The 22,115-nt window shown below is 54.5% G+C and overlaps 9 protein-coding genes across 9 annotated transcripts; 5 read left to right on the top strand and 4 right to left on the bottom strand.

The window, feature by feature from the left end:
- Positions 1 to 572: 572 nt before the first annotated feature.
- Positions 573 to 2,240, top strand: AB675_9733 (Acyl-CoA dehydrogenase family member 11; the record flags this gene model as incomplete). The annotated part of the gene is made up of 5 exons (XM_018150295.1): positions 573 to 692; positions 776 to 1,083; positions 1,136 to 1,817; positions 1,877 to 1,948; positions 2,046 to 2,240. 5 exons carry the CDS (start codon positions 573 to 575, stop codon positions 2,238 to 2,240), a joined length of 1,377 nt encoding a protein of 458 aa, XP_018002221.1.
- Positions 2,241 to 2,664: 424 nt separating this feature from the next.
- On the top strand, positions 2,665 to 3,528 carry AB675_9732 (uncharacterized protein; the record flags this gene model as incomplete). The annotated part of the gene is made up of 1 exon (XM_018150294.1): positions 2,665 to 3,528. The coding sequence occupies one exon, from the start codon at positions 2,665 to 2,667 to the stop codon at positions 3,526 to 3,528; it is 864 nt and encodes a 287-aa protein (XP_018002593.1).
- Positions 3,529 to 4,044: 516 nt separating this feature from the next.
- AB675_9731 (Pre-mRNA-splicing factor CWC21) lies at positions 4,045 to 4,617 on the top strand (the record flags this gene model as incomplete). Its single annotated transcript, XM_018150293.1, has 1 exon — positions 4,045 to 4,617. One exon carries the CDS (start codon positions 4,045 to 4,047, stop codon positions 4,615 to 4,617), a length of 573 nt encoding a protein of 190 aa, XP_018002549.1.
- A 259-nt stretch (positions 4,618 to 4,876) lies between these two features.
- AB675_9730 (putative ATP-dependent RNA helicase DHR1) lies at positions 4,877 to 8,752 on the bottom strand (the record flags this gene model as incomplete). Its single annotated transcript, XM_018150292.1, has 4 exons — positions 4,877 to 4,933; positions 4,984 to 5,888; positions 5,933 to 7,238; positions 7,289 to 8,752. The coding sequence occupies 4 exons, from the start codon at positions 8,750 to 8,752 to the stop codon at positions 4,877 to 4,879; spliced, it is 3,732 nt and encodes a 1,243-aa protein (XP_018002493.1).
- Positions 8,753 to 9,251: 499 nt separating this feature from the next.
- On the bottom strand, positions 9,252 to 11,865 carry AB675_9729 (uncharacterized protein; the record flags this gene model as incomplete). The annotated part of the gene is made up of 3 exons (XM_018150290.1): positions 9,252 to 9,306; positions 9,465 to 9,675; positions 9,735 to 11,865. 3 exons carry the CDS (start codon positions 11,863 to 11,865, stop codon positions 9,252 to 9,254), a joined length of 2,397 nt encoding a protein of 798 aa, XP_018002370.1.
- An 801-nt stretch (positions 11,866 to 12,666) lies between these two features.
- On the top strand, positions 12,667 to 13,587 carry AB675_9728 (37S ribosomal protein S25, mitochondrial; the record flags this gene model as incomplete). The annotated part of the gene is made up of 1 exon (XM_018150289.1): positions 12,667 to 13,587. One exon carries the CDS (start codon positions 12,667 to 12,669, stop codon positions 13,585 to 13,587), a length of 921 nt encoding a protein of 306 aa, XP_018002578.1.
- A 248-nt stretch (positions 13,588 to 13,835) lies between these two features.
- On the bottom strand, positions 13,836 to 15,236 carry AB675_9727 (putative argininosuccinate lyase; the record flags this gene model as incomplete). Its single annotated transcript, XM_018150288.1, has 1 exon — positions 13,836 to 15,236. The coding sequence occupies one exon, from the start codon at positions 15,234 to 15,236 to the stop codon at positions 13,836 to 13,838; it is 1,401 nt and encodes a 466-aa protein (XP_018002400.1).
- Positions 15,237 to 15,602: 366 nt separating this feature from the next.
- Positions 15,603 to 16,409, top strand: AB675_9726 (uncharacterized protein; the record flags this gene model as incomplete). The annotated part of the gene is made up of 1 exon (XM_018150287.1): positions 15,603 to 16,409. One exon carries the CDS (start codon positions 15,603 to 15,605, stop codon positions 16,407 to 16,409), a length of 807 nt encoding a protein of 268 aa, XP_018002253.1.
- A 3,337-nt stretch (positions 16,410 to 19,746) lies between these two features.
- Positions 19,747 to 21,100, bottom strand: AB675_9725 (uncharacterized protein; the record flags this gene model as incomplete). Its single annotated transcript, XM_018150286.1, has 3 exons — positions 19,747 to 19,962; positions 20,010 to 20,424; positions 20,865 to 21,100. 3 exons carry the CDS (start codon positions 21,098 to 21,100, stop codon positions 19,747 to 19,749), a joined length of 867 nt encoding a protein of 288 aa, XP_018002530.1.
- Between the last annotated feature and the right edge of the window lie 1,015 nt (positions 21,101 to 22,115).

Genomic DNA, 22,115 nt, shown 5'->3' with positions numbered 1-22,115 from the left:
CGTCTCACATTCGAAATCGAGAATTTCGACCCCCTCATATCACTTTCTCTGTGCATCTCGCGTTGTGCTACTCGCATAATCCCTGACACAAGTCCTGACCCGGTGCCGTTTCATGGATGCTGTGTCGGAAGAGCTCCGGCTGCTCTGCCCAACTGCTCGACTGCCATCGGTTCCCAATCATGCTCGGTACCGAGCTGTCAGTATCAGTGTCAGTCCTAGTGCCAGCATGTCAGCATACCTCGGTTCTTCTCCAAACTTGTGTCTCCCGTCCCCGCTCCCCCACAATATGCTGAGGACCAGCGTTTTTATGGCCCTTGGTGCTAGTGGTCCTTGCCGAGGCGAAGCGGTTATTTGACTTGCCTGAGAACCTACCTCGCTCTTCCTGTCCAGCGCTGCTGTGTAGTCCGTGTTGTTCTTGCACCTCCTCGAACTGCTTGCCGTACTCACGTTGCCTTACCGTGCTTCGTGTCGAACGCTCTCTCCGAAAGCCACGAGAGCCACGGGACAGCTATCCTACCTAGATCAACTGAGAGTGACTGCCACCGCCAAACCACGTATAACGAGCCGTCGAGATGTCGTTCGCCAACCACCTAGAGAATGTTACCATTCAGCCAAAGATCTCAGCCAGTCAGGCCATCCCACCTGTGGCTGTGCCGTTTGTGAGCGAGAAGGCGAAGAAGCATTTAGACTTGGTATGCTCTACGAGCCCTCCCTTCCTCTCCTCAGCCGTCTCACATACACAAAGCACCCAATCCACTGACCCATATCTGCACAGGTCGAGCGCTGGGTCAACGAAGAATGCATCCCCGCCGACACCGTCTACGCCTCCCAACTCAACACCACCACAAACCGCTGGACCGGCCACCCATCGGTTCTAGACCACATGAAGAAACGAGCCAAGGAGCTCGGCATCTGGAACATGTTCCTGCCCAAGAACCACTTTGCCAACGAGGGCAGCCCAGGTTTCACGAACCTGGAGTATGGACTGATGGCAGAGCAGTTGGGCAAGAGCAGGATCGCAAGCGAGGCGTGCAATTGTGCGGCGCCGGATACGGGGAATATGGAGGTCATTGCAAGATACGGGTCAGTCTGCCCATGTGGCGTTGAGAACGTAGTGACTGACGAATTGGAACAGCACGCGAGCACAAAAAGACCAATGGCTCAAGCCACTCCTCGCAGGAGAGATCCGCTCAGGATTTCTCATGACCGAGCCCGATGTTGCGTCGTCCGACGGCTCGAACATTCAACTACGCATCGAGAAGAAGTCTGACCACTGGCTGCTCAATGGCTCCAAGTGGTGGTCGTCCGGTGCTGGCGACGACAGGTGCAAGATCTTTATTGTCATGGGCAAGACGGATCCCAATAACTCGAATAAGTTTCTGCAGCAGTCGATGCTTCTTGTGCCCGCGGAGACGAAGGGTATCACGGTCCACAGGATGTTGAGTGTGTACGGGTATGACGATGCGCCGCACGGACATGGACATATCTCGTTCAAGGACGTCAAGGTGCCGCTGGACTCGATCCTGGTGGGTGAGGGCAAGGGCAATGAGATCATGCAGGGTCGTCTGGGACCAGGTAGGATTCATCACGCAATGAGGAGTATTGGTGCAGCAGAAGTTGCGTTGGAGTGGATGATTCATAGGCTGAACGATGAGCGGAAGACGCCATTTGGGAAGCCGTTGAGGGAGCACGGTGTCTTGATCGAGTGGGTTGCCAAGAGCAGGATGGAGATCGATGCTTCGCGGTTGGTGGTGTTGAATGCTGCGATTAAGATTGATCAGAAGGATGCTAAGTTTGCTTTAAGGGAGATTGCAGAGGTGAGTCAACGGCGGCCTTTCTGACTGACACTGAGTGGAAGCTGACTGATATCGTACAGGCGAAGGTCCTCGTACCACAAATGGCTCTGACTGTTATCGACCGTGCCGTCCAGGTTCATGGCGCCATGGGTGTCTGCCAGGACACCCCTTTGGCCAACATGTGGCTCATGTAAGTTCTCGTCCTCAATATTTTGCCGATTTATCACAGGTGCTGATTCTCGATGCCAGATCCGAACCCTTCGCATCGCCGATGGTCCAGATGAGGCTCATCTTCAGCAACTCGGCAAGCGCGAGAACAAGGAGCGCAAGGACGAGATCATCGCCAAGTTTGCTCGCCAGACCCAGACGGCGGAGAAGCTGTTCAAGCAGATGGGTCTGACGCCGTATTTGTTGGGCGCCGAGAAGTTTAGGAGCAAGTTGTGATCGAAGTGCTCGATCTTCAGAGGAAATGAATCTAGTTGCTTGCATAGCTTTGCTCAAAACTTGATCGAACAGCCCCCGGTGCCGATAATGTTGTCCGCATCGACGGCACGTAGCAGAGGACGAAAAGGAAGATGTCAAGAGGCCCTGAGCATTGTCTGGCATCAGCGTCCGATGCACCTCGCCACGAGTAGAGCAACAGCACGCATGAGGGGCAACTTGAGGTTGGTCATCCGGTCTGACGAACGTTGGATTTTTGTATCCAGTCATCCGGTCTGATACAAGCCTATACTATGTATTTGGGCAAGGTCATCCGGTCTGGCGGAAGCCCAATTTTGTGTCACTTGCTCACTACTTTCAAATAACTTACTGAGACCTGTCTACCGACCTACGTACTATTATCGACACGTCTTTGACAGTTACAAGGATGCCGCTCCTCATCATCCTCCTCCTGGTCACTGCCTTGCGATCAACTCTCATCCAAGCTGACTGCTCGACTGGTCTGAAAGTGTGCGGTCCAAGCTGCATTAACGCTGGTGAGACCTGTTGTGAATCCGAAGGAATCTTTTCGGTTTGCTCTGGTGTTGCGACCGATTCTATGCCGATCACTGGGACCACCATCACCACTGCCACTCTCACCCTTACGGCATCTCTCGAGACCGTTGTTGATGGCCCCGGGCAAATCGCACCAAGCGCTTCTCCTGTCGACTCATCGTCAGCTGCGAACACCCCTGAGGCGACCAGTGTCTGGACCATTCCTCCGGGCACCTCCTCAACCGACTCGTCGACAAGCAGCATACAAAGCGACATCCAAAGTAGCACTCAACGCAGCTCGTCAAAATCGACCAGTCAAAGCAGCAATACAACCCCAGCACACTCGACGTCAGCCTCAACCACAAACTCCGTAATGAGTGATGCAGCAGCAACATCGGACACGAAGACCGCTGCTGACAGCCAAGCCACTCACCTGACATCAGGCGGTCTCAGCGTAGGAACGAAGGCCGGCATCGGCGTTGGAGCTGCCGTCGGTATCATTGCTTTGCTCCTGCTGTCGTACTGCTTTGGGCGACGGCATCGCAAGGGCGATCGCGTTGACGACGTGACTGAAGCTGCTCCCTCGTTACCGGCTTACAACGAGAAGGCCGCGGACATACGCTCCGATATGGCGGAGTTGGAAGGAGAGGCCATTTGCGAACAATGGTCGGAGCTTGACTCGAGGACTGCACAACGGTATGAGCTCGACAATGAGGCTCGTTCGGCGGAGGCGAGAGCGGAAGCATCTACGAGGTGAGGAGTCCAGAAGGTGGATATTAGATCAAACCTGGTCTGAAGGGAGAACTGGGGTTTCTTTACGAGCGCACTAGGGATACCGAATGATGCACAACCTCGTCGATAGAATCACCAAGGCAGCCGCGAGTCCTGAACAGTGATCTGACATGCGTATGTGACTTTCACGACTTCGCGGCTTGCCTGAGTTATGGGGAGGTAGTCAAGAACCATAGCGACGTCGACAAAATAGACGTCAATCACGTGAAGATGCCCAAAATCGCGCCCCACTAGGCCCTCCCGCCGCCTATAAGAAATTCTCCACAAGCTGTCATCGAGTTCAACCTTGGAAGCCAAAACCTATACGTTACAGACGCCAACCGTGACTCAGATTTCCCTTGAGGTCGTCGCAATTTGCACCACCGACCTCAACACCCCCAAATCTCGGCGCAACACAGGCGCGCAGACATCCGGGCCACACTCTCGCCCCCAGTTTCAACCCACCCGTACTCCCGCACACCCTTCCACATATCCTTTCGACATGTCCTCCAACGTAGGCCTCTCCACCCCGCGCGGCAGCGGCACCTCCGGCTACGTCCAGCGCAACGCTGCGCTCCTGAAACCCCGTTCTACCGGCGTCGGCCAGCCATATTCCAAAGACACGGCGCCACGCCAACGGAAGCCAGACGCCAACATCCTCGCGCACGACCGCCTCAGAGAGATAGAAGTCCAGGTGTTGGAGTTACGGGATCGGCTGGAGGAGGAAGCCGAGAAGGCGGAAGAAGAAGGGAAGGAGGGAATGGATGAGGAAGCAATCGACGAGGCGTGCGAGAAGGAACGTGAACGCTTAGTCAAGGAGATGGAGCAAAGAGGAGGCAGAGGAGGAAGCAGCGGTGGTGGGCGACTGAAGAGCTATCAAGTGCACGAGCTGGCGGAGGCGAAGGCGCGGGAGAGTGAGAGGCTGCGGAGGGCCTTGGGGCTGCGAGGGGATGAGGTGGGCGGGAAAGATGGAGATGGCGGGGAGCACCCAATGGCACGGCAGGAGAGGAGGCGGGTTGAGAAGGAGCAGCGGGAGATGGAAGGCGGTGGGAGCGTCAGGCGAGATGACAGGTGACACCGCGATGATGCCTTCCGGACGACTTTGCACGACGGAACTCGGCAGTGACGCCGACCAAAAGTCTCTTTACGATTGGCAGGCACGAATAGAGGGATGGGGTCGATCGCAATTGCCTTATAACCTGTCTCCAGAAAGCACTGCAGGCAACGCACATGCCATACTAGCGAGCGTAGTTTCCGTTCGCTACCATCGCTCTTACTTCCGATCTAAAGGCGGGAAGGCGCCGCCGGTATATATCGCAACGGTTCGACACGACCTACGACCCCAAGACCTCCTCCACCCGCCACCCACTCGCACTCTTCAGATCCAGCACCTGCCTAACATGTAGCGCAGGCAAAGGCCACCCGAAGCGCCCGCACCTACACCACTCTTCAGCTCAACCATGACCCAACACTCCCTCCGCTTCGGCACCCCTCGCAACTCAACAATCTTCATGTTCGTCACTACCCTTCCATACTCCAGCAAAGCTGTATCTTTCGCTAGCGCCGCCAAGCCATCACCACTGATTGGCGTAAGTGGGAACATGCGCGTCTTGGGTACGCTCTCGCTTCCCACGGCTTGAGGCTGCGATTTCTGCAGGTGGCTGTAGACGACATACATTGGCAGATCCTTCGGTGGCTGTTTGGCGAGGAGGGAGCTCGGATGGATGAAGACTGCTTTCTCGGGCAAGCCAGCATTGCGGCGGTCGGTCAAGGGTTGGAGAGGGAGGTAAGGAACATCTATTGCTCGACGCGGCTTCGTGAGGATCTCCGGTGGTTGTGGTGCGAGGTCGGCGCGGATGGCGACTTGGTCGATGTAGCCCGCAGCCGCGATGTGGTTCAGAGAACGAGCGTCCTTGGAAGATAGCTTTACGGGCTTCGCGAGGAGTTGCAAGGCCGGATTCTTGACGCAGACGATGTTCAGGAGTTGGCGGTAGAGCTGAGAGACCTCGAACATGGCTTTCGATCGGAGGAAGTATTGCTCGCAAAAGCTTTCCTTGTCCTCCGCGGCGACATACATCGTGACGGCAGTCAGTAGCTTCATGGCATCAGACAGTTTGTCGTGCTTGCTCAAAGTAGCTCGCGCTCGTCCAAATGCTTGTTTGCGTTGGTCTCTGGCTTCATCTTCTTGTTGCTGTTCGCGCAAGTAGATCTTTCCGTCTTCGTGCTGCGTGGTTCCAACAAGGTCGAGTTGTGCCTCGTTGTAGAAGACTTCCTGAATCGCTAGGCCCGAGACGAGCGCGAGAGCATGCGGCAGCAGAATTGGGTTCTGCAAGCCAGAGACACGATCTTGCCCAGTCGTGGTGAGAGCGGGTAGTTCGACAGCTCCTCACCCAGAGCCGTGATCTTCCCCTGGAAGCTCAATGCACCAAGGTTTCTCAGCAGCTTCTCAGCCTTGGTCAGCGTCTCATGAGCTGGACTTGAGGGGAACGGAAACTCCGTGATCGCTTTCGGATACTTCAAGCTCTTCAGCTGCAGCACGATTGACTCGGCCGGCGCACGCAGGATCTGAGGCTCAGCATGATCAGCGAAGAACTGCTCGTAGACCGCGGATGTGTACAAGCGCCAGCAGTGGCCAGGGCCGGTCCGGCCGGCTCGCCCAGCTCTCTGTGCGGCGCTGGCTTTGCTGATCCAGTCGATCTCGAAGCTCTGCACGCCGGTGTCAAGGTTGTACTTTCTTTCTTTGCTGCGCCCCGTGTCGAAGACATAGCGGATGCCTGGGATGGTGAGAGAGGTTTCGGCAACGTTCGTGGACAATATGATTTGGCGCGCGTGTTCCGGCGGAGGATCGAAGACACGGAGTTGCTCCTTTGTCGGTAGCTGGGAGTACAATGGGAGAATATGTACTGAGATGTAAGGATCTTTGGAAGCCATCGGTTTGGCAGTCGCGTGTGCCTTGCGAGAAGCTGTCTCTGGCTCTTCTTCGTCATCTGAGATGTCAAACTCGTCTTCTTCCTCCTCTTCATCCGAGCCAGTGACGAATTCCACCTCATCAAAGTCGTCTCGGTAACCATCACTCTTGCTCAATTGCTTGATGGTCTCGATCTCCAGATCTTCTACCTCTTGTGGGATGTCTCTCGACGAGATTTGGGTCTGAGTCGCCGGAAAGGGATCGCTGGATACGCGCAACACTTTCTGTAATCGTTCGCCGACTTGTCTAATTTCATTCTGACCAGTGAGAAATACCAGCATACCACCTCTCGGTAGCTTGTGGTGAGCCCGTCGGACTTTCTCAACGACCTCGTCCAGATAATCTGCGCGTGATCGAAGAGCAAAATGGGTGGTAACTCGATGCTGCCGTCCTTCGGCTTCCACGACCGGTGGCTTAGATTGCGAGTCGAAGAGCCTATCGTGCACGAAGTCTGAGAGATTCAGCGTTGCAGACATGATGATGAGCTTCAATGGCGTTGGCTCTGGGTTGAATTTCGTCTTCTTCAATCTTGCTGGGACTACCTTGCTCAATATCCCGATCAGCAGATCCGTGTTGATGCTCCTTTCGTGTGCTTCATCGATCACGATGACCGAATACTTCTTGAGCAGCACATCTTGCGACAGTTCTCGTAGTAGCACGCCATCTGTCATGAACTTGACCGCCGTCTGCGAGGTCACCTTGCTGTCAAACCGAATCTGGTAACCGACCTTGCACCATGATCTGCCAACTCCTCGCCAACCCGCTTTGCCATGCTCACGGCTGCAACTCGCCGGGGCTGAGTGATGCCGATCATGCCAGGTGTCGGACCGTCACGCGCACCAAATCCAGCTTCGTATAGGAACTGCGGTATTTGTGTGGTCTTGCCGCTGCCCGTGTCGCCCTTGATGATCACCACAGGATTGTTGTAGATTGCCTCCATGATCTCTTGCTCTCGCTGGAGAATGGGTAGCTCAGATCGGGAGGCTTGTATTTCAGCTGTTCTGTCGACATGGACGGAGTATGCCTGTCTGGCTGGTTCTGTTGGTGCCGGTATTGTGCCGAGTATTGGATTAATGGTCGGCGGCCTGGGAATGGGCTGATTTTGCTCATCAGTGGTCATTGTCTGTGTGGGGAGATTGCCCGCCTCGTAGGAAGGAGTGTGGCCCAACGATTGGTTGAGTTGCTGCGTCGCCCATGCCTTGAAGGCAGATATTGAAGGTTCATGCTCTGCTGTGTCTGACTCATCCGCCGAATCGTGCTCGCTCGTCGGATCAGTATCGCTGTCGTCGTTTCCTGCCGAGCTTACGTCCGTGTCGCTCATGCTGCTCTCCTCAGCAGGCTCCACTTCGGAGTCCTGAGCTGAGCTATCCTCGTCGTCGTCATCGGAGTCCTCCTGTGCCATTATCTGCTGTATGATTGCCAGCCTCCTCGCCTTCGTGTCTTCCTCCACTTGCGGTTTTGGTTCATTGTCCGAGAATCCTTCCCAGTCTGACTCTTCTTCGCCCACGTCGCTGCCCTCAGAGTCCTCCTTAGTGTCGGAACTTCGCCTGCGTACGTGCTCCGTCGAAGTGAGCGTTCCCGCTTTCCGCCGTCCAGGCTTCACTGGCAGAATGGGTAGCCCATCAGATCCAAGTTGGAGCGGCTGCGCCAGGCCACTGCCCACCTGAGCCGTTGATCGTGGATTTCCCAGTGCTCTTGAAACATCTGTTTCGCCCTCAAACATCTCTGGGTGGTCCTCTTCGAACGAATCCTCACTTTCCGCATCCTCATCGCTACTCTCGTGTTCGTCCGGCGTATGAACCTCGTGCGTAGTCCTCCGCCTCTTCCTCGCCTTCGACGCAGACTCCGCTTCCGCTTCTCGCCCTCGCTTTCCAATCACACCGCCAGGTACGCTTCTGACCACAACTTCACCCTCCGACCGCCTCCGCTCATCCTCCTTCACCTTCTCCGCCTCTAGCAACCTCAACACCTCCAGATTCTCATCCCTCTTCAACTTGTTCTCAATATACTTGTCCAATCTCTTTTGTTTTTTCGCCGAGGGCTTGCCTGCTTGCTCTCGTCGAAGTGTGTCTCGTAAGATCCGCTTCTTCTCTTCTCGTTCTGACTTGGTCGAGTCTGGGACGATGATTGCGGCGTTGGCGTCGTTGGAGGCTTGGCTGGTGGCGGAGGAGATGGCTTGAGCGGCCTCAGCGGCCTCCCGGCGGGCTTTTTGTTTTCGTGGTTTCGGCGTGAAGCGCGCCATGGTCATGGAGGGTGCTTGTGGGCATTGGGAGGCCTCTGTGGGTCGGAAAATAGTGGTGAGGTGCATGCTCGACTCTCAAATTAAAATAAATCTGGGAACTTTGGTCATCTCCAATTTTCACTGCCTGGGAATGCAATGCCCCGCCAGAATCGTGGTCCCGGGTAGGCACGTTAAGAGACGTCTACGAGTGTCCAGGCTGTTCGGGCATAGACTGAGCGGTTTTAGTGTGTCTGTTAACTGTCAAGATCTCAAGTCAGGGCGGGCTCTGAACGCTGGAACTGTTCTACAAATCGAGTCAGCAAGTTTGGGAAGAGCCTCACTTGAGCCTCAAGTCGCAGAATCAGTTTACCACTATTTTGTCTGCCAGGGAGGTCGCTGAAAGAAATTTGGCGTGCATATTGAGGATGAAGGAAACGCTTATTTCTTGGCCGAGCAGCTTGGTGTCCAGGCTCGGTGGGAAACTTGAACTTGTACAGCGCTATCATATAGCCCAATATGCCTACACAATGGTATCGCTCGCCGTATTTGACAGCACATAATCGTCGTGACCATACCTATCACAGTGTCGCAGACATCTCTGCAAGACACGCACAACCTTTTCTTTCTCTGTAGGATCCCTTGGCCGGTAGTGCTTCCGACACGAGCCGTAGACCTCTTCGACTTGGGCGCGTGAGGCGGTGACCTGGGTGTATGCGCGTAATACCCAACAGACCATGGGTAGCTGGCGGTGAAGCTGAGTGAAGCCACGTAGTCTGCGTAGTCGTCGGGGTTCGACCGGGTGTTCTCGTCGTGCTCATGGTCTAGCTTATCATCATCTCGTTCCACTCGGGCGTCCTGTACTTCGTCTGCGTCGATTAGAGGGCTCTGGTCGGACGCTGTTGCATCAGCGTCTTCTCGCAACTCTGCATTCTTCCCTGCGTTCTCTGCAGGTACTTCCAGTGGCAGGTCTGACATGGTCCTCACTTGCGATGGCAGCACATACTCGCCCTCTTCGTGATCGATGGCTGTGTCGAGGCTAGGTAGTAATGACGCTCCTTTGTCTCGAAGTCTGGGGGGTTGTCTTCAAGTTGTTGTGGAAAGAACGCATTCTGAATGATTCCTGGCGTCTTGACCCGTGGCTCTTCGTCAAACAAGTGAGAGTTTACTCTCTCGATCCCATGATTTGGCTCTGTAGCAGCAGGCGACAGGCTTTGTGTAAAGCTGTCCCACACGCCAGGCTCCTTCGTCCTCGCATTTCCCTCTACGCCTGTTGGCTGCAAGGTCTTAACTTTGCGCACCTCCGACAATTTGGGCAATGTGGGCTCGTCATCGTCATAGGATTCAGTACGTGCCATAGCGGCTGCCATCCTTACTTTCTTAGCTTCTTTCAAAGCCTGCTGGCAAGCGGTCCAGGTCATGTGCAGCCGCGACAAGTTCCACCTGGCGTGGGCACGCTTTGGTTTGCCGTGAAGCGCGAAGCCCTTGAACAGCAGCTGATACATGACAGGGCGAATCGGGAGGTCAAAATCCTCGGTCATCTCCTTCAGCAGCACTGTGATCCTGTCTAGGTCACCGGAGACATTCGCGTGGTAGGCCACCATTGCCCGAAACGTGACATGGTCTGGTCGGAGGGGCATTAGTTGCTGCAGATCAGCATGGTGGTCTGGCAGCCTCTGCTTGAGATGAGCTGCAGATTTCAGCATGCGCCCGAGCGCGTTTGATGCAGCCTCTCGTTCGATCGTGCTCGGCTCCCCACCAGGGTACCTAAGATAGAACGTATCGCTGCCGTCAGCTCTTTGTCCTGTCCGGAGTCTTGCTTGCAGATCCTTCATGCGCCCATATGTCTGCTCTGCAGCGTCCGGCTCCTGAGCATTGAGGAGAGATGCGATGACGCAATTCAAGACAAGCGTGTCGACAATTTCGCCTGCTTCCACGAAATCTCTGTAAGTACGTCTGACAGCATCTCCATCTCCACGCAGACCATGATAGTACATCATGCTGACGCGACCCAATCGATTGAGACGCAAGCCACGAGCGTACATTTCCTTGAGAAAGCTCTCTGCGAGCGCATATTTACCAGCCCGGACAGCAATATCGAATAGTATGTTGAACGTGACATGGGTACCACGAACACCGGCGTCTTGTTCCATCTTTCGCCAGATCACGATGGCTGCATCAACTTGATCTGTCGATCTCGTCCTGAGCGACCGTCCCTCAAGATATTGGTCCGTCGATTGCATTCTGAGCGACCGACCAGCAAGATATATTGCTGAAGACCACTCGCCGGACGTGATGGGCTGCTTAGCTTCTTGCATGTCGTCAATGAGCGATAGATACCGTATCATGCCCTTGCGCGATCTCTTCCATGGTGTTCCCATCCGCTGAAGGAACAATCGCTGCAAGCCTTTGGGCAACCAAGAAACGCCAGGATATGGAAATTGTTTGTACGCTTGGTACAAGTCTCGATTCGAAGAGTTGTCCTCCAGGAGAAGGTCAACGAATGCTTGCATGGTGCGGATCTCGCGAGTCTGGTTCCTCAGGAGCACCTTCTCGATCTCTTTCAAAGGATTTTCGTACAGATCTTCGGTGTCCGAGGATACCTGAGTCCGATCTTCGGCTTCTGTGGTACGAGGCTTATTATCATGCGATCTCGTCTTGTCCAGTTTCGATAACTCAGCTTCGTAGTCGTTGATGAACATGAGCGAGGGTGAATAGTCCGGGCCGTCGGGCGAGAAGCGATTGCGTTGGCTGTAGTAATAAAGGTCGACCAGACCCTTGTAGTCATCCTTGCTGAGCACTGATTTTTTCTGTGAACCCTCGTTCGCGACTGGTGCGTCTGGCGGCTCTACGTGGGTAGGCGTCGAATGAGGTTTCTTCATTGCCCGGTTCAAGGCAGCTCTCGCGGTCGCCAGCTTTTCCTCCAGCTCGCGTACAGATCTGAGCAGTCGAAGCTGTGTCTCAACGTCGCTGTCAACCATAGTAATGGGACTCCAATTAGACGAGGCTTCCTGATCTTTGTCCATCTGAGACGATTGGTGTGGCAGGAGGGGCTCTGCGACGAGGTCTTGCGCTTTCACCTGGATCTCAAAGACATCGTTGAAGAAGTCCTTGGGTAGATGGGAGTGTGATGCCATCCTCCGAGCCTTTGTATCGAAGATCTCACGAAAAGAGTCAACATTACGCCTGATCTGCGCCTCAGGTATTGCATCTCTCCTTTTCGAAGTCGTAGAAACAGATCTGCACTGAACCGACGGTCTTCGTACGTAACCATTGTCACGTCTCGTAGCTGCCGCAACAGACGGACGCGATGTCGAGTCGGGGCCGAAGGAGGGGCTTTTCCTGACACCCGACGATGGTCGGTGCGCCTGGCAGCTCGAGATCGTGGACAGCGCTCCCAGGAAGAAATTCGCATATCGTCCATGGCGTTGTCGTGCAGATCCGAGGTCGTAGGGGGTGGCTTCGCCTGCTCCTGAATGGGCGGATTGCAAATGGGACGCACACGTCGGCACAAGGAAATCTAAGAGGGTCGCGCTTGCCGCTGAAGCGACAGTGGTGAGGCGCTCGGGACGAGGGCGCAGAGTATGTCGAGGCATAGGATGGCAGACATGGTGCCACAATGCCCTTCTCAGCTCCTGTGCATGGCGTATTATCGTGAGGAGCACGTGTGGTAGTCGTCAGAGAGATACCCGAGTCGTTCACGAAGCTGCATCCACTAGCGCCAAATTTCGCCGCAAATTCATCGACTCCGCGTCGACTACTTCGACATCACATTGCTTTCTTTTACATATATAGCCATCTATGCAGCGTCCGCCTGCCACACTCACACAGTCCTAGAAGTGTTTCGACATTCAGCTAACGAAGAATTCGGGGAAGCCGACGATTGAGTCCCATCACCGCTGTCGTGTCCTGCCTACACCTCGACAGCTCCGCCCGCCATGGGCCGCATAAATCTCTCCGCCCAGCGAGTGCGGCAGAAGGCGCTGGCTTTTGTCAAGACCGGGCGCCATCCCGAGAACCCATTATGGGCAGACATAATGGCCGATGTGCCACCTGCGCAGATTCTAACTAGACAACAACCCACGCAACACACCTTGACCGAGACTCGTACAACGAGGCTACCTGACGGCAAGATCGCACAGACCACAAAAGCGATAGGCACAAGAAGCTCAGCAGGAGATCGCAACAGGAGGATCAAACACATATATATGCCCAACAAGCTGCGCTACGAGGAGGACAAGCTACGAAGCCAATTCTTCGCCGACCACCCATGGGAGCTGGCACGCCCTCGACTGCTCGTTGAGACCGACGGCAATCAGCACGCCCACGCCGACTGGTCCACAGGACTTCAACAACCAGGTATACCAGTCTCCGGCGAGAGCGTGGCTCAGCGCCAGCTGTGGCTGCTACAGAACACCCCCGACATCACAGTGCCAGAAGCGTACGACATCGCCCGAAAGGAATTCTACGCCATCCGAAGGCGGCAGCAGATAGGGCAACGCATCGCCGCGGAAGAAGCAGAAAACAATGGTGTCGACTATGGTCCGTCGAGCATGAGCAAGGGTATGGGCAAGGAAGCAGAGGTATTTGACGAATGGATGGTTTGGGCTGAGAAGGAGAATATGGCCATCATGCAGCGACAAGCTAGCTTCGCCGGCCAGCAGCCTGCTCCGGAGATGCAGGCTGTGCAGGCAAATAACGCCGCAACCGAGAGCGGCAGCCCTGGTGGTGGGACTAGAGATTTTGGTGTCGGAATTGACCGAAACAGTGCTGTAAGGCCGGCACCAAGATTTGGTTCGCAAATCGGCGAGTCACTCACGGCGGATGACAGTTCGAGCTTCGCGCAGCGGCAACGGTAGCAAAGTCCCTTTGAGATCGCGTCGTGAGCGAGCGTCTGTGGAGGAGCATGCATGTACTGTCTATTCTTAGGATCTGCACAGTTGTGTGCACCTTGTTCCAAATAAGGCCGCGTGATCAATGACACACCTGTACAAGAGGCGTACTGGCCTCTGGCCGTTGTAACTTACGTTTTTCCTTTCTGTGCCGCCGACAGCTCCGAGGACGCCTTCACGAACACCATTCCAGGATCCACCCGCAAGAACTACCATTACTGAACCATCGCCTCGATCCTCTCAATCTGCTCCAATACACTCTTCTTACTTGTCCCGCCCTTACTCGTCCGCTTCTCCACACTCTGCTCGAAATCAAAGACTGCCTTCACCACATCGTCACCAAACCTTCCGTCGACACCCTGCAGTTGCGTCACGCTCAGCTTGTCCATCTGAACGCCCTCATTCTCCGCTAGTGCCACGACCCTCCCACTGATATGATGGGTTTCCCGGAATGGCACTCCTTTCCGCACCAGGTAGTCAGCCAGGTCCGTGGCAAGCATGTCCGGCGTCAGAGCTGCGAGCATCTTCTCGGGGAATATTGAGAGCGTAGAAAGTACTCCCGTAGCAATCTGGACCGAGTCGGACGTAGTCTTGACCCCATCAATCATAGTCTCCCAACTCTCCTGCAAATCCTTGTTATACGTCGACGGCAGCCCTTTCGCACTCATCATCAATCCCGCCATATGCCCAAACACCCGCCCTGACTTTCCCCTCAGCAGCTCCAACGAATCCGGATTCTTCTTCTGCGGCATCAACGAACTCCCCGTCGAGTACGCATCCGCCAGCTTGACGAACCCAAACTCCGCCGTCGAGTAGATGATGAGATCTTCCGACCACCGACTAATATGCGCCATGAAACTCGCCGCCCACTGCAGAGTCTCAACCACAAAATCCCGATCCCCGACCCCTGCCATAGAATTATGAATCAAATCCTCAAACCCCAACTCCTTCGCCATCGCATCCCGATCGATCCCAAACCCATTCCCCACCAATGCCCCCGACCCCAACGGACACCGATTCACCCGCCTAATCACCTCCCTCAACCGCACCAAATCGTCCGCAAAGAAACTCCCATAGCTCAACAACCAATGCGCCCACCGAATCGGCATCGCCCGCTGCAAATGCGTATACCCGGGCATCAACACATCAACCTCTGCCTTCGCCCTTGACGTCGTCACCCGTAGAAAAGCCACCAAATGCTCCTCAATAGCCCTCAACTCATCCCTCAACCACAATCTCATCCCCGTCGCAACCTGATCATTCCTCGACCTCCCCGTATGCAGCTTCCCCGCGATTTCCTTTCCAATTATCTCACCCAATCGTCGCTCATTCGCCGTGTGGATATCTTCGTCCACTCCAGGCTTGATCTCAAAGGTGTCGTTGTCCCACTCGGCCATCACAGTCTGAAAGCCGCGCTCAATTTCTGAGAATTCGTGCTTGGTGAGGAGGCCAAGGGCGGTGTTGGCGCGTGCGTAGGCGGTGGAGCCGCGAATGTCCTGGGCGTAGATGCGGCGGTCGAAGTGGATGGACTCGTTGTAGGTGATCATCAGGGGGTCGAGGCCGCTGGTGAAGCGGCCGCCCCAGAGCATGTTTGCTGTGGGTTTGGAGGGTGCCATGGTGGGTGGTAGATGTACGAGGAGGGGAGCAAAGTGGGCCGGGGTTTTCGGCCAGATAGCACTGGAGGAGCTTTACTCTAGCAGTCGTTGCCGATTTTCGGCTTTTGTGTCATGGCCATGTTCGAATTTTCATTCAAGCGTGACTGCAAAACAATTTTCTGGAACTGCAAGGCAACAAGGCGCTTATCGATTGCGCTAGGCTTGATGACGCCTAGTCCTACCGCTAACCTGAGGTGGTCGCCTTCTTGGGAGAGTCATGGTTCTTTGAGTCCTGGGCGTCACAGACATCATTTGCATCGATCAGCATCGAGCGCTGCGGCGCGAGGAATTACGTGGGCTAGTCGATGTAGTGGGCACGCGAACATCATGGCGGCAACTGGACAGCTGCAGAACGTGTGGCACCTCCGGACTGTGGCGGAAGCAAGCTCGAAACCGTGCTACATCTGCTACAAGCCCAGCGCATCTGTGTTGACGACGCCTGATAGCAAGGACTTCTTCTATGTCTGCCGCTCGCATCTTACAGACCGAGGCTTCGCATCGCCGATAGTTGACGAGAAAGCCGAGGCAGAGAAGCGGAAGAAGGAAGCTATGGACAAGGAGATCGAGAAGGTCAAGTTGGAGTACGAGGCGAAAGTCAAGGCTAAGAAGGCAAAGAAGAAGAAGGATGACGACAAGGACAAGAAGGACGACGACAAAGAAGATGTTGAGAAGGAGCGGGACGATAAGGTGAGTACTGATCCCATGCGCAGGTGGTCGTTCGAGGGTCGTTTTGTGCAGCTTGTGGGAAAGGCACATGCACTGCACCTGCCAATTCCCGCACCCTGTGCACGATCCGTGGCAACGACGCAGGCATTGGACTTTCCTGTTCGCTTACTCGACACCTGGTCTGATGCTCCTGCCCTGGCTGGTGCAAGCGCAGGAGTAGAGTCGACATCGATTTTCTTCCGCCAGTCACTAAATGCTGACCAAGTCCATCATCAGATCAAAGCGATACAATCCTCGCAAGGCTCAAAGGCGGAAGATGGCCCACGAATATTTGCTCTGCACAGGAACTTCTACCAGATGCGCATTGACCGACTGCGCAACATCGAGACGGCGAAACGTAATGCACAGCGTGTCAGAGACCCGAATTTCTTTCCTGCTGCACCGAAGGGCGATTTGGGTAGCAGCTGACGTCGGCGACACGTGGAAGTTGATTGCGATGCTGCACGGAGTATAACTTGTGTGACAGCTAGGCATAGCGCGGGGCATAAACTTTGACCAGTCTCAACACAATGGGCTCACGACTGAACGAGCCTATTGTTGCTGATCTCATCGTGCGCCGCCGCAGTCACCGTTCTAGTTCCTAGCGAACTATCGACTTCGTCTTACCTTAGATTGTAATCTACTTGTATGGAATGCAGGCGAGCGACCAGCTGACGGCACCATGCAATTCACGAATAGTACAGACGCCGATGGACGGCTCACATCGCACCTGTTCAGGCCGTACCGGTCGCGAAACGTAAATTTATATCGCCGGTTCATGATTAGGTAAGGACTGTTTGAGGAAACAGCGGTCGTGGTGATCATGCCACCAAACCTACCGAATAGGAAGGAGGTCGTAAACTCAAGAAGCGACAGAACAAACTTAGCGATCACTGCCCAATCATGAGTCATGCCCAACGGTATTGACAGGTTTCAACGTCCACTGCCTACGTGCCTAGGTCCCTCGGTACAGCAGTCTGCTCCCGAATGTACAGAAGGCTCGACTCCTTTCCTGCAGGGCTTAGCAGGACTCCTCTGCCCTATCTCGTATGTCGATCGTCGTGCCTGACTCCTGCATCGTCGGGGTGACCGTGGCCCGCTCGACCGTCCAGAAGACTCCCATGCACCGTCAGCCGAGTGCTTGCATGCACTACCTAGACCTGCGGAATTCGAACCGTTGATAAGTCTGAAGTGAGGACACACAGGTATCAATGCCAGGATCTCCATCTCATCATATCCATAACGGCCGATATAGCCCCGACAGCCCAGGAGATCGTCGCCTTACAAAGCTCAAGTCCCACCCCTGTCCCACCCCATATGCCAAGTATCGAAGTGAAAACTCATGCTCTGATTGGTGATTGAGACCGCTGACCGATAGATGCGTGGGCTGAAGGACTCAACACTAATTTTGGCGAATGCTTGGAACCGGTAGTGGTACCACATATTCACACGCTTCGTACCAAACACTCGGGTGTTCTACGGAGCCAGCTCGCTCTCAAGCTACCTATTGTGCTGGTGCACTACGGCGAATCTTTGTGGGTTCCGGCGCGCCATAGTTTCGGTTTCGCTTCTTTCCGGACAAGGTTTGACAGTCAAGATTTCTCTGGCGGGGTCTGGTTAGGTAAGGCGGGCGCGCTTGGCGCAAAGCATAGGGAGTCGCCCTTGTACATTTTTAGTATGCACAGCGCGCGTAGGGCGACGGGAGGCGTGTGGGATTTTCCTGGGCAGACAGGGCTGTACGAAGGAGCAAGTGGGTGAAATGCAGCTGGTTGCCTTACAATGTCGTGCTCGAAGACATACATCGTTGCTGCGGCGTGCCTGAGCGTCGACTGCCCGCCGGGAAGGCTCTTCTGGCGTGGCCCAGTGTGTGGAAGCGTAATGAGAAGGGGCGTGGAGCCTGTGACGGTGACTTTGCTGGCTCCGCCCCCACGATTCCGCTAGTACGTACACAGTAGTAGATGGAATGGTCCATAGAGCAACGGCGTCGGCAGAGGGGAAGCCGCTCTTGGAAAGTGGGCACCTGAGTCGACAACGGGCCATTTTGGCAAGGCATGAGCTCTATTTGCGTGCTCGAAGATGGACTAGCTGATGTTTAAAGTATGACTGACGGATTATGGGGTGACGAGAATGTGTTAATGCCTTTTCCCTGCTGGGAATCGGGGCAGGGCGTCTCGTCGTCGACAACAATCGAAGTTGTTCCTAAATGGCGGCGAAACATACGACATACGCGTCGGTTTCATGGTTCCGATGTCGAGGAGTGTCGATTTTGCTGGTAGCTATGGCTTAATATCGGCAGGCGTGCAGTGGTCTGATACTTTCCTGAGGCCATTTGAGGCTGAATAGACGCGTAAGGTATATTTTGTATAGCTAAAGGTGCTCATTACCCTGAGCAATGAATGCTGCAAAGGTCTATCAAGTCCTGAGGTTTAGCGCTGCCAGATGCCAAGCACAATGCTCCTGGCCTCGAAGTCCGGACAGCTCAGTCAGATTCTGTCGTGGATTAGGCGCTGCTGGTAGGTTAGTGAGTGGAAGTTCGACGTTCCGAGCTATCACTCGCGACACATCAGGCCGTAGTCGGATTAAATGACAAAGTGATCACAGCGTACCACCCAGACGTGACTACACTTTGAGACCATGGGCTAGCAACCACAGACATCCTGCGCCAGTCGTCCCATGAGCCGAGCTCTGCAAGATGTCTCTTCGATGTTGGCAAGATGGACAACAATTGAAGGCCAAATCAGGCGTCCAGATACACAAGTGCCTGTAGGGCTGAAAGTCGAGTCGGCGTTTCCTGGAACAAGACAGCAATTCTGCAGCGTCCCACCGAGATTCTGGTCGATCACCGCCCATCAGACTGCGCATGCAACACTTTCCTCAAGGAGAAGACCAAAATTTGCCACTTTGCGAGATCTCGGGATCGTGCGGGTGTTCTCGATGACAGCCCGCCTCGGTGTGAGCGCGCAGCATGAAGCCTTGAGCGGAATGATGTGCAATGCTACGAGGAGAAAGACAGTACTCCGTAGGCATCCTCTGTTGATAATGTGGATAGTATCCGCTAGACGTCGCTTATTGATCGAGCAAGGAAGACCTTAGGAAGTTATGATCTGCTGGACGCCTTACAGATTCTGCCACATTCACTCTCCAGCAAGTCGTGAGCGCCTCGGAACTTCCCAGTGCGAGCATATGCTTGCCTGGAATGGTCCGCACTGCAGTAGGCTGGTGCTCGAGCGTGGCACTGGACGCTTGCCAAACTTGAAGCTGGCGGTGTCTTTGATATTCCTCCATCGAAGGAACCGTCAATCTTACCTGCCGGAACAGGTTTCGCACCCAACCGTGTGCATGGTCTTGGCTGTAGCATATGAGAGGCCATCAACACCAAATGCCGACTCCAAAATATAGGTTCTTCTCAGTGAGGCTCTCATTCTGCAGCGCCGCTGGAAAGGAGCGTAATTGCCCTCAGTACTCCCAGTGCTGTTAGAGGCGATACGGGTCGCATAAGACCAGGTGTTCGTCGATCATAATATCTTCGCCGTACTAGGCCACGCTTTCAAGAATATCTGTCCGCTGCCTTCACAAATTGCCGCTTCCGCGGCCTCTCATGGACGGTGGCAGTCTGATAGCGCCTCCTGGTTGCTGGAGATTGTTAACTTGACGTGTCTGTGCACCGCCTGCTTTATCTGCCACTTCATCTACCTTACCACGAAGTACGCCAAATCCAGGCGTAACCCAACCTCCACAGCTGCATCTCAGCCCTTGCCACGCAAATTTACCAACATTGATACCACACTTGCTGTTCGGACATGACAGTCGACCTTCGAGTTGACCCTCGGCTAGCGTCTCTCGCATCCAGCTCAAAGGATGTAGAAAAATGTGCGCGCATGGCGTCGACGCCGGATCGCTCCTTAGCGGTGTATGCGCCATCATGTGTGGAGTAGAAGCCAGTATGTGACGGCAGCGGCGACAACGAAGTTGCGTGGTCGTGCTCGCGTTCTCAGCTTCACCGGTTGGTGCATACACACCTGGAGCCACTTGTTCTCGAGGTCTATCGTCCTGGAGATGCCCATTGAGATTGATTGACTTGAGCCTGGCAGATGCATCTTCGACCTCGACTTCCTCGTCGTCCTCGAAGCGTATGTCTACGACATCTGGGGCTCGATTGATCGCCAATGACTCTGCGACATTTCTTCTATTGATGAATCGACGATATAGCTTATGCCTCTCGAGTTCCTCGGACGAAGTGGGACAGCCCATGTCGACGTACATATGAAGCTGGTCCATAAAGCCAGGATTCGGCTCCACGATGGGCCGCCCTTGTCTCAGGAGCATCAAAGCCTCGACCACTGATAAAGGTTTGGAAGGTATCGGCACCATATCGTCGCTTTTGGTGATGGTAGCTGACTCGGCTGCCTCGATGCCCATAGCAGGTATGCAATAAGGACTGTAGCTGATCGGGATTTGCCCATGGCACTAGTAGTGAATCGATCAGCATTTCGGTACATCGGCGTCAATCACAGCGTGCACGATGCCCAACCCTGGCGCCGCTCGTGGACCACAGCTAGCGGAATGGCTTATGGCAGTCCAAGGCTTGACTCGTCAAGGCTTCAGAGGGTTGCACCGCGCTTGCCACGCCCACGGGTATGGTTGCCGCGGACGCCAAGGCTCATCATATGCGGTCTGATGAGATGAGCACTACATGCCATCAAAGCTAGATCTTCCATGCTAGTTGATAAATATGAGTACTCTCATCATGTAATGCGATTCACATGTCCGGACACGAACGCAGAGTTTTTTTGTCTTGCATACTGGCCAACCAAATCATCGACGCAATGTCCCGAACACGATGGAGGAGGAATAGAATGGACAGCTGGAAACAACTAGACTTACCAGTGTATGAACACGCCGGGACCATTTTCTGATTGAGTCGTTTCGTCGTGCACCGATCTTGAATCAGTAGTACTGTTTGACCTCTGCGGTGTCTTGGCCTTGAGAGCCTTGTCGATGAAAGCATTGCTCTGTGGGAACCACCGGATGAGATTCTCGTCTTCGACATCATCAACTGGAATGTGGAGATGCTCGAAGCCTCGGGTCAGAGGATTGTCTTCCTCGAACTGCCAGTCCATAACGGATACAATATGTGTGACGTGGCAATTCTGGAGAGCCTTAGGCCGCCGTAGGGCTATGAAACTGGTTGCAAGTCATCATCAGTACTTGTTTCAAACAACAACTCCACCAGGCTCTACTTGGCCAAGTCCCGTCGCGACGCCGAGACACGAGATCTGCTTGCTGGGTGAGAACGCCTGTGACCGTTATTGCAAGCAAATTTCGTCACGACGAATGAATGGAGGAAGTGACGAAGCGAAGGAATGGAAGCCCGATGATCACTCACCCTCCGATGTACAGATTATGTCCCGGACATTTGTTCAGGAAAGGTATGTCCATGCTGGCAGGACACTGGTAACTCAAAGTGCTTCAACAAGCGCTACGTGCGAAGGAAGGGAAAATGGTTGCAAAGATTGATCAACGATTGACTCACGGTACGAGGTGACCCAGTCATCTCGAGATCTCGAGGCTTGAAGTTTCGAACCGAGGCACTGCGCCACTGCGCCACGGTCTGTGGCTAGTGTCAACTTTCAGCTCAGTGCGCGTCTTGGACTCTTGGCTGCCCGGAGATCTTCGAACTTTTTTGTTCTTCGGTTACATGCTCCATTCTCGGCTGGCAGTCACAGCTGAGGCTTATTAGTTGCTATGTACAGCAACTCAAGCAATGGCGACCAGAGAACTGCGGAGTCAAGGAGTTGAAGGTTTAAGCGGCAACACGTGGTGACTAAGATGCATGTAGGTTCTCTATTCATGGCGTTGGCCGCGACGCTTTGCTACAGGTGCTTGAGCATGTCGACGTCAACCTTCGAGCTCAGCCGTACTGCAGTGCCTTTCGCGTCCAAAAATTCATTCGACTGCCAAGCCGCCGAATACTACTGTGGCAGACAATCAATAGCATAGTTGAGGCGCTGAAGAGTGTCATCGTCCAAAAAGATCACTGGGACTGGAAGAATGATCCAGTCTACACGAGGGGTCAAACAGGCGGGTGATCTTCGCTTGTATCATCAGCCCTACGAGACCATGCCCCAGAAGGTA

This window comes from Cyphellophora attinorum (genome assembly GCF_001299255.1).
Source record: "Cyphellophora attinorum strain CBS 131958 chromosome Unknown Contig7, whole genome shotgun sequence".
NCBI classification, from domain to species: Eukaryota; Fungi; Ascomycota; class Eurotiomycetes; order Chaetothyriales; family Cyphellophoraceae; genus Cyphellophora; species Cyphellophora attinorum.
Note: the sequence above shows the minus strand (reverse complement) of the source record. Positions and strands in the feature narration are given on the sequence as shown.